Source organism: Stegostoma tigrinum, chromosome 12 (genome assembly GCF_030684315.1).
Source record: "Stegostoma tigrinum isolate sSteTig4 chromosome 12, sSteTig4.hap1, whole genome shotgun sequence".
Classification (NCBI taxonomy): domain Eukaryota; kingdom Metazoa; phylum Chordata; class Chondrichthyes; order Orectolobiformes; family Stegostomatidae; genus Stegostoma; species Stegostoma tigrinum.
The window spans coordinates 45,608,902-45,625,861 of NC_081365.1; the positions used below are offsets into that span (position 1 = coordinate 45,608,902).

General features: G+C 40.3%; 1 protein-coding gene across 3 annotated transcripts in view; it reads right to left on the reverse strand.

Moving 5' to 3' along the window:
- The window catches only part of sytl5 (synaptotagmin-like 5), a 178,816-nt gene that overhangs the window by 96,236 nt on the left and 65,620 nt on the right, over nt 1-16,960 (reverse strand). For all 3 annotated transcript variants that reach the window (XM_059650317.1, XM_048540619.2, XM_048540620.2), the window contains exon 2: nt 7,470-8,006. In XM_059650317.1, coding sequence (XP_059506300.1) covers nt 7,470-7,588 — 119 coding nt within the window. In that variant the 5' untranslated portion in view covers nt 7,589-8,006. The remainder of the gene's footprint in view (nt 1-7,469; nt 8,007-16,960) is intronic.

Here is a 16,960-nt window from a genome sequence, read left to right on the forward strand (position 1 = left end):
GTCATCACTGAACTCCCCACTATCAACATCCTGGAGGTTACCGCTGACCAGAAACTGAACTGGACTAACCATGTAAATTCACAGGTTACAACAACAGACCAGAGGCTAGGAATCTTGCCGTGGGTAACCCACGTTCCTGGATGGATTTCAATGATTCAAGCAGATCACTCCCACCTTCTCAAGGGTAAATAAGGATGGCATTAAATGCTGGCCCACACAATGATAGGCACTTCCTATGAATGAATGAAAAAAAAAACTTACAGACAACCGCCTTATGCGCTCTGATATTTCTGGCTTCAAGCACGAAGTTGACATCACTGCCTCCCAACATCATGGCTGTGCTCCAGCCAAAGAATTAGTCGTGATGCGAAACCTGAAAACACACTACCAATCATAGCTGATCCCTCACGTTATCAAGGCCATTCACTGCACACAAGACCGTGCTCACAATGACAAGAATATGGTAGATGGTGACTGTCAACTGCAAACACCACTGTAGATTCAAAAAGTATGACCAAAGTGAAGCTTACCAGCCTGACGATGAGGTTGATTTCACTTGTCTTTGAGAGCCTGGCATGGAAATTCCAGCATAGATAACAGTAAAAACATGCATTGTGGTGGACAACACTACTTGATATACAATAGAACCGAATCGCTGAGGTCTTTTGTAAATGCAGTATATTCTTCTGCCAAGGAGACTGAAAAGGTCAATAATTTTGTCATTTATATAAATGATTTGGAAGTGAACATAGGAGATATGGTTAGTAAGTTTCCAAATTACACTAAAACTGGAGGTGTAGTGGACAGCGAAGGAGGATACCTCAGAATACAACAGAATCTTGATCAGATGGGCAAATGGGCTGAGGATTGGCAGATGGAGCTTAATTTAAATAATTATGCGATGCTGCATTTTAGAAAGGCAAATCAGGGCAGGGCTTGTACACTTAATGGCAAGTGGGGAGTGTTACTGAACAAACAGACCTTGGAGTGCAGCTTCATACTTCTTTGAAAGTAAATTCGCAGGTACAAAGGATAGTGAAGGTGGCGCTTAGTACGCTTGCCCCTGGGTGGTGCACTGAGTATAGGAGTTGGGAGGTCATGTTGTGGCTGTACAGGACATTGGTTAGGCCGCTTTTGGAACACTGCATGCAATACTGGCCTCCCAGCTACAGGAAGGACGTTGTGAAACTAGAAGTGTTCAGAAAAGATTTACAAGAATGTTGCCAAGATTGGAAGGTTTGTGCGATAGGGAAAGGCTGAAAAGGCTGGAGCATCGGAGGCTGAGGGGTGACCTTATACAAGTTTATAAAATTATGAGGGGTAGGGATAGGGCAAATAGGTAAGATCCTTTCCCTGAGGTGGGGGAGTCCAAAACTAGAGGGCATAGGTTTAAGGTGAGAGGGGATAGATTTACAAGGGACCTAAGGAGCAACGTTTTCACACAGAGGGCGGTGTGTGTATGGAATGAGCTGCCAGAGGAAGTGGAGGAGGCTGGTACAATTACAACATTAAAAGGGCATCTGGATGGGTATATGAATAGGAAGGGTTTAAGAGAGATATGGGCCAAATGCTGGCAAATGGGACTAGATTTGTACACAAATTTGAATGTGGATCTCCTGGGATTTAACTCATCAGGATTTCACTGTATTTGTTCAGTATAGTTCGCTCTCAATCGCTAAACACACACTGCACATGTTTCAAGATAATGAACTTTGAATAATGCGGTCAGCCTGAATTAGCTGACATTCAACGTCCATATGGATGCTTTCTATCGCAGCTACTGGGCAGCTTTCACTTTGTGGTCGGGGAAGATATTCCCCCTGATTCCCAATGATTTAAAATTTGCTAGAGATCCTTGATGGCACAGTCAGTCAAATGCTGTCTTGATATCAAGGCAATCTTGCTGAAGTTAGTCAGTATGAGTGCTACTTTAGTGACTCACGCTAGTTTTCAAAAATCTACTAAGCAAATAGATGTTGTTGGATGGTTGACCTTATGAATAGCACTAGACGTAAACAACTGAAAACTAGAAATACAAAGAAAGCAATGCTGACAATTCAGAATAGACTGACATGCTAGTAATTCACCAAATTGGATTTGTCTTTGTTGTGGACAGGGCATACCCAATCATATTTTCACTTTGCCAGGTAGATGGCACAAGTTAGCTGTAAGTCAATAGTTTAGCTAGAGGTGCCTGGCTCAAATGAAAGGGTATTGGAAGATAGAGGGAATGCTGGGGGGAGGCAATACCACCAAAAGGTCATAATGGAAATACATGAATCAAGGTCAAACAATAACTTCCCTGGTCTACATAGGCTATAAATTGAATTTGATTAGTAGAATGCATGGTAGAATTGGTCCTAAGGTCATCATTACTGGTCTATCACTGATCCTCGTCTACTTCCTTATCCAGTTACCCCACACCACTTGCAGTCATGGAGTCAACTGCTGCAAATCTGACATTTGGTGCTTAACCTCTTCAATAGCTTTTCAGGTTTCGAGCCTCTGGATGTTGTTAGATTGACACACAACGTGATACTGGATGGCAGTCACAACTTCCTCCAGTTTAAATTTGGAAAAACCAAATCTATTAATTTCAGCTCTTGTAGTGCTGGAGAATGTTTCAGATGCACAGTTTGGCAAACAAGGTTATGAAGGAGTTTTAATATAAATATATTACATTTGAGGGATGGAACCCATCTGGCACACAGAGGTCAAGAGAGATAAAGAAACAGAACAGAATATTGACTGTCAGTTTTGACCGAGATATAACCCAATAGAGGATGAAGGATTAGATGCTCAGCAAATAAGAACTCAAGTAAATTGAGACTGGGAAGCGATGAAGATATAAATTTGCATTTCAAAAGATGGTGAACTAAGGGAGGCTGGAAGTTTTTGATATTATATTGGCAGGTAACCTTTTAGTGATGTCTTTTGATAAACAGGAATAGACGTTGGAAGCTTAGCTTGGTCGGGTAAAATGTTGAGGCTGTAAGTGATCTAGCTCATCTGACTGGGAAAGAGGATGGAGTCAGTGGTTAAAAGTGATAGCTTTGCTCTTCACAATATTTATTTGGAAGAAGTTGCCATTCATCCAAAGTTCAGTATTGGAAACAGTCTGATAGGTAGAGGCAACGGTGGGGTTTACAGAGATGGTAGAGGTAGAATTGGGTAGCACCAGCTTACAATACAGAGCTCACAATATGCCTGCACGTGATGTTCAAAAGGGACAGTATTTGTATGTGGGAAAGAAGGAGACCCAAGATGATTCCTGGGTATTCCCGAGGTGATGATGTGAGGGTGAGAGATGCTCTAGCTGTGATGTGGTACATATCAATGGAATAAGGTGAAGACAGTCCAACTGAGTTGAATCATGGAAGTGAGGTTTGGCAAATACTGCCGAAACCAAAAACAAAAACAGAAGTTGCTGGGAAGGCTCAGTAGGTCTGGCAGCATCTGTGTAAAAAAATAATCAGAGTTAACGTTTTGGGTCTGGTGATCCTTCCTCAGAGTCAACATTGTAACCAACAGTGTTTAAGGCTGTACAGGCTGAGAAGGAGGAATAGCAATAATGCACTATGTTCAAATTCACAGGTAATGCTGTTTGTGACTTTGGCTGAAGCTGCTTATTTTGATGCTGCAAGGCAGATTCAAAGACTTGTGCTGCAAATAGACAAGAATTTGGAAAGTCACGTCATATTCAGAGATCAAGAGAAAATAGTGCAAGTTTTCAAGAGCAGGCATTGCTAAGATATTACAATTTTAGTAATCTGCCAGAAAGATACAATTTGGGTGGTCATTGCTTCAAAAGCCTGGTAAAGCCAAACAATTTTATCTTTGACATAGAGAATAATATTCACACACTAAAATGTCTGCTGTGCTATTTAAATACAAATAAGAATGTTGGCACTTACCCTGGCAGAATGGAGAAGGTCCTGATCTTCTGTCAGTCTTAGGGCAACCGAATGCCTCCTTTGCACCACCCTGTCCATTAGGACCTCCAGGTCGCTATCCACAAAGTGAGGCGCCAATTTAATCTTGCCTGCCATGTCCAGGGCAAATGCCTCAAACCAAGCATGGTAGATCTACAGTAACAGCACTTGACCCAAGAATTCACCCACCTTTACCAACTAATTTAAAACATATGGACAGCTTATTCCTCATTCTTTGAAAATAATTCAATTAATGAGGGCACTATTATTCCAATTTTTTTTTATCTCACTTATGCTCCTCTTCCCAAAACACAAGTTATCCCCATTCTCATTTTCCAAGTCAAAATCTGAACAATAAAAAATGCTTGTAAAGAGGAGATTTATGTATTTCCATGGAAGTCAAGATGAGAATAAAAAGGATGGTAGGTTGCAATTGAAAGGAGGTGGAAAATCCTAATGGTGTGAATCTTAATGAAATTTAGCAAGGTGTCATTTTTCATCAAGTTTCATGGAGAGTTTCTCTACAAAAGGCCTGGCAAGTTTTCTTACACTTTCACTCCAAACTTGCCTCATTATCTATGCTTTAGAGACTGACAGCTCCCCTGCCAGCAAATCTTCATCCATCTCTCCTACTCATCACAGGCAGAAATACTCACCACTGTCAGAATATGGCTGGATCCTTGGTGTCAGCCGTTGTGCACCCTGTCAAGTGCTGTCACTGTAGATCTACCATGTGTGGTTTGAGGCATTTGCCCTGGACATGGCAGGCAAGATTAAATTGGCGCCTCGCTTTGTGGATAGCGACCTGGAAGTCCTAATGGACAGGGTGGTGCAGAGGCGGCATTCGGTTGCCCTAAGACTGACAGAAGACCAGGACCTTCTCCATTCTGCCAGGCTAAGTGCCAACATCTCTTCTCTACTGCCTCACTCACTCTCTCTCTGCTGTTGCGCCCACCTCCCACCAAGGCTCATGCTCTACTGCTCTCACTATTGCATGGTTAAATCTATCTCGCTGGTTCTCTCCCACCCCATTTACCCCGCATGGTTTCTGCGCTCCCTACATCCTCAGTCCCCACTCAGTAGGGAAACCTTATCACCTCTGCCCCAATCTGCATCCGCATTACCAACAAATGCCATTTTCGTACAGTCAGAGTCATACAGCACAGAGACAGACCCTTCGGCCCAACCAGTCCATGCCAAACGTAATCCCAAATTAAATTAGTCCCACCTGCCTGCACTTGGCCCACATCCCTCCAACCCTCATGCATCTACCCAAATGTCTTTTAAACGTTGTAATTCTACCCACATCCATCACTCCCATAGGAAGTTCATTCCTCATGCAAACCAATCTCTGTGTAAAAGATTTGCTTGGTCTTTTCTAAATCTCTCTCCTTCTCATCTTAAAAACATTCCCCTTGGTCTTGAAATCCCCCATTCTTGGGAAAAGACAGACAACCATCACTATAAAATAATGAGAGGTATAGTTAGAGTTAAACTTCTATCAGGTCTCCTCTCAACGCCTTACACTCTCACTCAAAGGAAAAATGGCCCATAATAGTGCCAAAAGATGCAGGGCTGGTGCTGTGGTGTTCACCATTTGGCTCCTCACCCACTATGTAGACAGGATCATGGCCCTCCAGACTTGTAGAAATGCCCATTGCTCAGTTACTGTCCCATGTTTCAATGGACGATTACTCCATTAACCAAAAACAACAACAAAAAAGGAAACATCTATTAGATTTTCATTTTGGGATTTGAGTTGCCCAGCGGTACCCTCAGCTGGGATAATAACAGAATCAAAGAAAAAAAAATGATAAAATACTACTAAATGCTCAATCAAAAATAATTAGTACATTTTAAAGATTACCCTGGTTATTTTGCACTCAAACCAAATATGTGTAGGAACTATCATTGGAACACTTCATTTAATGTACATTCTAGCAAATTTGTAGCATGCTATAAAACAATATTTGACAGCAGTTTCTGTGCCATGGGCCCACTACCCGTGCTAATGGAGCAGATTTGTCTCTAAGTTTTACACATTCATTAATTATGTAAAAAATTATCATTTCTTGCAATGGAATCAATCAAAAAATTGAAATGTATGAAGTGGATTTTAGACTTATGCCTCTGAAATAAAACACTTCAGAATTAGTCAAGCAAGACAAGTATCATTTATCTTGAGAACATAAGTTCTTCAACAGAATCAGCATGTTGAATACATTAAATATGCTCCCATAATAATAGATTTTACTTTCTCCCCCATACCAGATATTTACTGCACTTCTCGTCACTTGAAGGTCCATCAGAAGGATCTTCCACTAGATCCAGTCATAGAGATATACAGCACAGAAACACACGTTTCTGTCCAATTCGTTCATATCAACAAGTATTCGATACAACTCGAGTCCCATTTTCCAGAAGTAGGCCCATATCCCTTTAAACCCCTCCTAATCATATATCCATCCAGATGCCCTCTAAATGTTGTAATTGTACCAGCCTCCATCAGTTCCTTTGGCACCTCATTGCACACATATACCACCCTCTGCATGAAAAAGTTGTCCCTTAGGTCATTTTAAAGCTTTTCCTTCTCACCTTAAACCAGTGCTCTCTAGTTGTGGACTCCCCCATACCAGGGAAAAGACCTTGCCTATTTACCCTGTCAAACCCCTGAATTTTACAAACCTCTATACAGTAACCTCTCAGCTTCTGATCCTCGGGGGGAAATAGCTCCGGTCTATTTGGTCTCTCCCTACAGCACATACCCTCCAACCCTGGCAACATCCTTGTTAATCTTTTCTGACCCCTTGCAAGTTTCACAATATTTTTCCCCATAGGAGAGAGACCAGAATTCCACGCAGTTTTCTAACAGTAGCCTAGCCAATGATCTCTACAACTACAACATGACCTCCCAACTCCGATACTGAATGTATTGACCACTAAGCTATCTACCTGTGACTCCACTTTCAAGGAATTATGTAACTGCACTCCAAGATCTCTTTGTTCAGCAACACTCCCCAGGACCTTACCATTAAGTGTATAAATCCTGCCCGGATTTACTTTTACAAAATGTGGTACCTCACATTTATCTAAATTAAATTCCAGCTGCTATTCTTTGGCCCACTGCCCATCTGACAAAATCCTGTTGTACTCTGCGGTAATGTTCTTCACTGTCCACTACACCTCCAATTTTAGTGTCATCTGAAAACTTACTAACCCTATCTCCTGTGTTCACATTCAAATCATGTATATAAATGACAAAAAGCAGTGGACCCAGTGCTGATCCTGTGGCACACCACTGGTCTCAGGCCTCCAGTCTGGCTCTCAGATGAGATCCAGAATTTCCCTAATGGAAAAATAACTATGCAAACGCAAGATCTAACAGTATTCTATTCTCTTTACTTTCCCATTTATGAAAGCAATAAGATGTATTAATTGCAAATTATTTGGTGCTGCTTTGTGAATTCTTATTGACAGTTCAAATTCTACTGCTCCCATCAATTTGTAGACAAATATTTTCCCCAAAAGACCACTCACCTTATTCTCTTTTCTTCGGCTTTTCTCAATTGTTCGTCTCGCCGTAAAACCTCCAAGATCATTTCCTTTTCATTATCCATTAAGAATGAGAGGTTGACAATCTCTGTGGTTTTGGACATGCTTCTGCAACAGCAATCTATGTAACACTCTCCTTGGATCAGGGACACTGGTAATGAAGATTAATTTAGAAGAAAACTACTGGCTGAGAAATTCAGGAGTCAGTGAAGTGAACATAACAATTGCGAACTGAAATGGCTCAAGGTGGAAGTCTTCCCAATAAACATGACTAAGTGTACACTCTCCAAAAATAACTCTCCTTGGAATGGCACTGTTAATACGGTTTCAGCATTTACAAATCAACTGTATTCCTCTGAAGTAATTTATCACCAATTGCTCGTTATGCCTTCATAGTCAAACTCAGTATCTTCCAGTTTCTGTAACATCGACCTCAGCATTAATCTGCATGGGTATCATGGCTTTGTCTGCATCTACAAGATGCATGCATCTATTTCTTGAAGCCTTGGGTCGCCTCTGTATCTGAAAATAAAAATGGAAGTCAAGTGAATAACATATATCCTTGAACTTCATTAACATCCATTAGCTAGCTTATTAGAAGTTCCGCCTAGTGTGTTTGTTTACAGTGGTAAAATAGTAGCTTGTTGTAATAACTAAATCAGTAATCTTGCAAATGGCATTGTTTAAAAATGATTAATTTAACGAGGTTACTGAAATGTTAATATCTGTCACATTGCCAGAGTTGTAAATTATGACTCTATGCTTGGTAATGGTTCACTCTCAAAATATTTGTATTTTTATTTAGTAAGGCAGTTTAAAGCAAAATATTTATTTTGATGTATCAAATGGTTTGAAAACAGAAAGCCACTTTTAAAACTGTGTAACTCAAGTGAATTAAGCATTGATCTGCACATATCCATCGCAAACAGCAGACCGAGCATTTCTTGTATTTACTGTCTATGTGGATCCATATGAAATGCAACTAATAATCAATTCTGGGTGCACGAGCCTGCAGCACATTCCTGTCCCTATATTGACAACAACACAACTTAAAGACCAATCAGGATTGCTGGTGTAGAAAAAACAGGAAGATTCACTGCAGATTATCCTTGAGGTTAGAGCTAAGGCAAACTGCTGGAGTTGTGTGGATAGCAATTTATTTTGCATTTGACTTGGGAGAGTTTAATGTGATTACTTGCAAGAAAGGAGTAGGAGATACTAGGAAGTTTTAGAAGGGGATGTGGGGGCTGGGGGGAATGAATGCTGGGTTAAAGTACTTTGCTAAATAAAAGAAACCCAAAAGAATTGCAGACAAAATCAGAAACAAAAGCAGAAATTGCTATATAAAATGTCAGCAGGTCTGGCAGCATCTGCAGCACAGATGCTGCCAGACCTGCTGAGGTTTTCCAAAAATTAAGTGATTTTCCAGTGATGAGTTTTCTGTATTTCAGTGATTGCACTTCATGTACTGCATGGGCTGTAAAATGCTTGTGAAAGACTCTTATTGAATCACTCAACAAATTGATTTCTGAAGTTTGATTATTCTTTTCAATGGGATGTACATATCACTGGCAAGGTCAGTATGTAGAATATAGGAGGCATAGAACATAGAACATAGAAAAGTACAGCACAGTACAGGCCCTTTGGCCCACGATGTTGTGCCGTGGAATAATCCTAATCCAAAAATAAAATAACCTAACCTACATTCCCCTCAATTCACTGCTGTCCATGTGCATGTCCAGCAGTCGCTTAAATGTCACTAATGACTCCGCTTCCACGACTACCACTGGTAAACTATTCTATGCGCTCACAACTCTCTGGGTGAAGAACCTCCCTCTGATGTCTCCTCTATACCTTCCTCCTAACACCTTAAAACTATGACCCCTCGTGGCAGTCAATCCTGCCCTGGGGAAAAGTTTCTGGCTATTGAGGCATGGTTAATAAGTTTGCAGATGACACCAAAATTGCTGGTATCGTGGCCAGTGAATAAGGTTAACTAAGATTACAAAGTGATCTTGATCAATTGTATCAATCGGCGGAGGAGTGGGAAATGGAGTTTAATTTGGATAAATATGAGGCAAAACAAACAAGAGCAGGACTTATATGATTAGTGACTGTGCTCTGGGTAGTGTTGAATAGGGATACCTAGGGGTTCAGGTTCGTAATTCTTTGAAATTTGTTTCAAAGATAGACAGGGTGGTTAAGAAGGTGTGTAGCATGCTTGCCTTCATTGATCAGATCTTTGAGTATAGGAGCTGGGACATCATATTGAGGTTGCACAGGATATTGGTGAGGCCGCTTCTGGAGTATTATGTGCAATTCTGGTTTTCCTGTTTTAGGAAGGAAATTATTAAACTGGACTGGGCTCAAAAGGCATTTATCAGGATGTTGCTGGGATAGGAGGATTTGAGTTATAAAAAATAGGCTGGGACCTTTTCCGCCCCCCCCAACAGGAGCAGAGGAGACTGAGGAGATAAAATCATGAGGGGCAGAGGTGAGGTGAATAGCAAAGCTCTTTTCCCTTGGGTGGGCAGTTCAAAACTAGGGGGCATATTTTAAAGGTGAGAGGAAGAAGTTTTACAAAAGGACAGGAGGGGCAACATTTTTACACAGGGCATGGTTAGCGTGTGGAATGAACTTGCAGAGGAAGTGGTGAATGCAGGTAAAGTTACAATGTCTAAAATACGTTTGGATAAGTACATGAATAGGAAAAAAGTGCATAGAGATATGGGCCAAATACAAGCTGGAAGGACGAGTCTAGTTTGAGAACATGGTTGGTGTGGCCTAGTTAGACGGAAGGATCTGTTTCCATGCAGTATGACTGTATGACGTAATAAAGGCTGTCAAATGCATGCAGCTCCTTTGCCAGTGGCTGAGAATAATGGGAAGCTTTGAATCTTATCTACACTAAGGCAATAGGCTCCTGGGAATAGACGATGTATTTCACCTGGGGTGAACACAAATGATCAAATGAACCTATACTATTTTTGCAGACCAAAGTGGAATTTAAACATACCAGAGAAGAGTCTCTGTACTTTGATTGAGGAGACATTTATCGGACTAGTTTTAGAAAAACAACTTCAGAATTTTACTTATCCAATTACAGCAAAGGGGAAGAATCTGTACTATTCTGTTATTAATTACACTACATCACTGCAAATGGTAAAATCAAACTTCATGTGTAAAATAACATTTTCATGCCATTGTGCTTTAGGTTCATGACTTTAAAGTCTTGTTTTCGGCGTGTCGGATGGTAAAGATACACATCTTCATTATGCACTCAGTCAACTCTGCCCCCGGAAGTTAAAACAGCACCAGCTTGGTAGGCAAGCAGCTGTGAAATAGATTATTGAACAGATGCATTTCCAGTCAGTGTCAATCGGGGTAATAGGCTTTTGTTAATACACTTCAATAGAAAGAATTTGGAAATAAAAAGTACCTTTCCGATATTCTTATATGTTGCGTACCACCCTCACACAAGATAAAGATCAAAATGCAAATAAGCAACCTTTGTTGAGGTTCCTCAAGGATTCTAAATGTTAAATTATTTATCGTCCTTTCTTGGCAATTAAGGAATACTTATGCATCCTGCGAGTCGTCTGGCAGTCATTTCGGAAATGTCTTTGATGTAGGGGAGAGTGGTTATGGTTTCTGAGCCCGTTTTGACTGTTTGTTTGGGTTTGTTGCTGAGAAATCGGCGGACTGTGTTCATTGGGTACCCATTCTTTTTGAATACGCTGTATAGGTGATTTTCTTCTGCTCTGCGCAGTTCCTCTGTGCTGCAGTGTGTGGTGGCTCATTGGAATAATGTTCTAATGCAGCTTCGTTTGTGGGTGTTGGGATGGTTGCTCCTGAATACTGAATTCCAAACAAACAGACAAAACGGGCTCAGAAACCATAACCACTCTCCCCTACATCAAAGACATTTCCGAAATGACTGCCAGACGACTCGGACCTCTTGGCATCAGGGTAGCCCACAAACCCACCAACACACTAAAACAGCAGCTAATGAACTTAAAAGACCCTATACAGACAACAAGCAAAACGAATGTCATCTACAAAATACCTTGCAAGAACTGTGACAAACACTACATTGGACAAACAGGCAGAAGGCTAGCCACCAGGATACATGAACATCAACTAGCCACAAAATGACATGACCCACTATCACTCGTATCCTTACATACAGATAAGGAAGGACACTACTTTGATTGGGACAACACATCCATCCTAGGACAAGCCAAACAGAGACACGCATGAGAATTCCTAGAAGCATGGCATTCCAACCGGAACTCCATCAACAAACACACTGGCTCCAAATCAATCTACCATCCTCTGAGAAAAAGAACAGGAAATGACATCACCAACGCAGGAAATGACATCACCAACCCAAGGAAACCTAAACATATAAATAGAAAGCGGGACATAACACCAGCGCTTCGTCTGAGGCTCACTGATGATGTTACCGAGAATGGTGATGAAATGTCTGAAATCTAACCTTCCAGCCCAGCGAGCAAACTCACATCCAGAAACTCAAAGGATTTGAGGGATGAAAATGCCACACTCATCCTATTAAGGCTACCCCAAGTATATTACTATGTGCTGGCCTCTCCTTTTCAAACATCAGCAAGCTGCTCACCCTACTCAGAGTACGTGAGATTATCCATTTGCCCCATTGTGTCTGATGCATTTTCAGTCCTGTTTTGTCATTGCTCTCTAATTCTTATGCAGGTACTTCAGGTACTTAACAAAAAGAGAACTAGACAGTTCATAAGCACAAATAATGCCGACATTGTGTCTCTCCACACAGTATCAGTCTGTGGGTCATACAACACCACTTTAAGATACTAATCAAAACAAAATAGCTGACAAAACAAAACAGTAAGCATTAACACTAAGTATGAAATAAAGGTGTACTTAGACATTTCTCCAGACATGAACATTCAGATTTCAGTTATGATGTGTGGAACAACAATACAATTTACTTGATTAAAAATTATTTATTATATCCTATCAATTGCACAAAACAGGATTAGATGGAATTAGCTTTCCAGTTGCCCAATTTAGTGTCCTAATGTCCGCCCACAACCTGCAGTGAAACACACCGAGTGTTTTGTTCTTTACAAAAGTAACTGCATGCATGACTCATCCTCATCCACCTCCACCTGCTGCTAGCTACATACAAAATAGGTGCATCTTATTTGATTTTCATGACACGTGATTTTAATGTGAGCATTAGGTCTAATAGAAAGCAATTAACATCTCTTGGGTTTATGTTGTGCTGATTTGAACTTTACCAAATGTAATGTTTTGTACCAACTGTTGTTACCAACTGTGGTGTTTGTGCCTCAATGTCCAAACAGACTGTAGGCACCGTTTTCCCACATTTTTGTATGATCTCCCTCTAACTGGCAAAAACAATTCTATCCTACATGCACCCGTAATTCTGCGTATTTATATATTTTTTTAAATCCAAGGTCTGACTATAAAATTTGTAATTCACTATTCAATCCAATATTACTTCTTTACAGGAAGTCCTTACAGAGTTTTTTAAATATTACTGGGTTTTTTTTGCAATTAGTTTTCCATCTTTCTGTATTTTTCATTTTTCTCTCCTTTTTTTAAAACCCTTCTTTTTCTTTCTGGCTGTCTTTGATTTGTTATTTATTTCACATTTTTATGTTGTTTTCTCTGACATCAACAGTTTTCTCTAACTGTCATTGGCCTGCTTCATGGATCATAAGGAAATAAGAGCACAGGAACAAGAGTAGGCCATTCAGCCCCCGTGAGCCTGATTCAATGAGATCCTGGCTGATCTGTGACCTAACTCCAAAGACTCACCTTTGGTCCATATCCCTTAATACCTTTGATTAACAGGAAAGAAAAACCTATCTATCCCAGATTTAAAACGAACAACTCATCTGAAATTAAACTGACCGTTAAAATTAAACAGAGAGAAAATGGACTATGTCAAGTCCAAAATGGGCTATGTCAAAGCATTTTTAGGTGCTCTATGACAGCTTTAGTTTCCACGCGAAGAAGCACACAAACATACCCAACTATACAAGTACTGCCCTCCATATCTGCATGGGTTTTTGCTTCATTCCATAGTCCAAGGATGTGCAAGTTAGGTGGATTGGCTGTGTTAAATTACCCATAGTGTTCAGGGATGTGTAAGTTAAGTGCATTAGCCATGGGTAAAGCAGGGCTACAGTGAGTGATGAGAGTAGGGGGATGCTCTTCAGGAGGGGTGTAGGGCTGATGTGGACTTGTTGGGCCAAATGGCCTGTTTCCACACTGTGAAGATTCCATAAAAACAAATTTGTTACATCTTCAACATCAACTCCCTATCTCTTGATCTTTTAACATGAGTAAAAGAAATAGCCATATACAAACTGAGGGAAGAGTTCTGAGACATCGCACCACTTACCAAAGAATATCAGCACTTCCTTGGGATCAGAGGCTCAGGTAGAAACAAAACAGAGGAAGGAGAGGCTGGCAGCATTCCAGAGAGACTTTTCTGCATATTACACATAACTCTTCATTTCCCTCTTCAAAAAAAATGTAACTAGGTTGACAGCTTCAAAGCCGTTTTCTGAAAAACTGACATGTTAATGTCCATTCTTTATCAGCTCACCCAACTTGTTTCTTTCCACTAACTGCTTTGACGCAGGAAGGCTTTACATAGAAACTTCACAGGACGAACACTCTTGAGCATGTGCAATGCCTAACCTCTCCTAGGCACTAACCAAAAATATAATCCAGCTCTACAGTTTTAGATTTTTATCAGAAGGTTAGGCTACTAATGATTCTTTGCATCAAGGCTGACAGTATTCTACTGGTTTCTGTGTTTACTACACAGGAACTATTTAAAATAGTTTTATTACAAATATCAGAAAAAAAGAGAATTCAATTTTTTTACTGCCCAGCATTATTATAGATGCATATACTTTAACAATGGGCGACTTTTGTTTCAGTGTTAAAACTCTTTTTTTTTCAGTTGCTGCTTTACATTCGTTCCTTTTCAGGAAATTTCTCTCCTGGATGCACCTCCCATAACATTGAAGCACAAGTGAGATGTGTGCTTGAATACTATCACCTCTGGTCTGGATGAGTGTAGCTCCAATAACATTCAAGCAGCTCAGTGCAATCCAGAACAAAGCAGCCTTCAGATTGGCATCCCATCTGTAACAATCAACACTCATTCTTCCCCACTGCCACTTACTGACAGCAATGTGTACAACCTACAGGTTGCCCTGCAGTTACTCATCTACTTAGACAGCAGTTCCTAAACCAATGGTCTCCACCATCTCGAAGGAGGAGGGCAACAGATACATGAGAACACCACCAGCCGCAAACTCACCCACAACTCACAGACCATCCTGGCTTGAAACAATATTGTTACTTCTTCACTATTTTAGAATCAAATTCCTTCAACTCTCTTCCTAACAGCACTGTGGGTGTGGTTAGAGGTCAGGGACTGTGACAGTTCAGTACCACCTTGCCCAGGGCAATAAGTCATGGACAGTATAGACTGGGCCAGCCAGTGAAATTCACATCCCAAGGACAGATGCAAACAAAAATCATTTCAACTTCATTGAGTTTTAAGAGGGTCATGTGCTTAATTGAAGTGTCAGGTTAATTTGCAATTTTCATTCTTGAATTTGAGAGGATTGTTTTGGGTTCTTCGATTCAGTAATTGTTTGTTGGTCATCACATCTCAGTGGCTTCGGTTACCTCCTAAAGGTTTGTTTTAGAATACAGATCACAGGGTAGGGGAGCCCAAAACTAGAAGGCTTAGGTTTAAGGTGAGAGGGGAATGATTCAAGAGGGGCTAAGGGACAACTTTTTCACGGAGGGGGTGGTGTGTGTATGGAATGAACTGCCCGAGGAAATGGTAGAGGCTGGTACAATTACAACACTTAAAAAGGCATTTGGATGGGTATATGAATAGGAAGGGTTTTGACAGATATGGGCCAAATGCTGGCAAATGGGACTGGATTAGTTTAGGATATCTAATCTGCATGGACAAGTTAGACCAAAGCGTCTGTTTCCATGCTGTACAGCTCTATGATTTTATGACACAAAGACACCACTCAAAATTTTAGAAAAATACGTTTACAGCAGAGGCACAATAAGCAACCCAAAGTTTATGAAAAATCTCATTAGCATAATTTTCTGAAAGTTACTTGCATGCATCTTTGTCCTCACACTGCTTACAATTAGCAGCCTTCCCTCCCCAGGGCAACGCTTTGTTTAAGTGCAATCCTTTGCCATAACCCAGCTGAGTGCCAGCAGAATTGAACAAACATGTTATTCGAGTTGACAGTTTTTCTCTGGGTTAGGGTCATTAATGAAGTTGCAAGTGCCCCTCAGGCTATATGCACAACATGGTACTCATCATTCTCTTTAAAACCTGTAGCATGACCTGTACCCCAGAGAACGTCAATGCGTTACCTCACAGAAAAAGGAACCAAAAGAGGCAAAGTGCCAAATCATTAATGTTCAAAACATTTAGAATTGTTGATTAATTTGGTTAAGCTGAATGAATTACTTACATGTTAATCTAGGAAAATACTGAAGCTGGCTTCAAAAACAGGTCTTACAGTGTAAGAAATAAAATGAATCCAATCATAAGCAGCCCTGTGATGTTTTCACTGAAACTCCTGTACTGGTCTGGTTTCAATCATTTATAATGTGGTCCCATAATATGCAAAAGAAAAGCCCAATGTGCAGTGATGTATTTCCAAATTTCTAAAGATATAAAATTTATTTTATGAAGTTGTGCGTGCCTCCCTTTACTTTGTTTTTAATGCATGTGACAGCTGGTAATTCTACTTTTCAGATCAAAAATAATTTTTGTAGCAGCTGGTGTTTTAGGTGGATTTCATCAAAAGTTTTGCAAACTGATTTTTCTGCTTCTTTGCAAGCCACCAGAAAAAAAGCTTCAAAATTATCATTTTGTTTTATTGCTTTACGTATATACTGCGACATTGGGTGAGCCTGCGCACTGAGCATTTTTATTGTAATAAAGTAAGATCACAAGTTGCAAAACAATGCCATTGGGCCACAGATTTATATACTCTTGATCTTTCCTTCTCAGCATGTAGATTAGGATTGAACTTGTCCGAGGATTGACGCTAGAAGGAAATTCAAATTATTAGTCAAAAACTAAAATTTTTTTCATTGATTCCTTCTTTCCCAATAGCAGAGCAATTCAACATAAAGGTTGGAGAAAGTGAGTTCAGGTGAGGGTGGCCAAAGCTACATTTTATGATAGACCTAACACATGGGGGAAAACAGTGACAGTCAACTTCTAACTCAGAATGTTACCATGCATAAAAGTGCAAGCATACATTTATCATTTCTATGTTTCCAAGAAGATACACGGGAATCTATTACATCAAGAATCATAAACACTTAAGATTTTAATATCTGCATATAGCTTGGACGTAGGAATGTTGTTTAGTGTAACA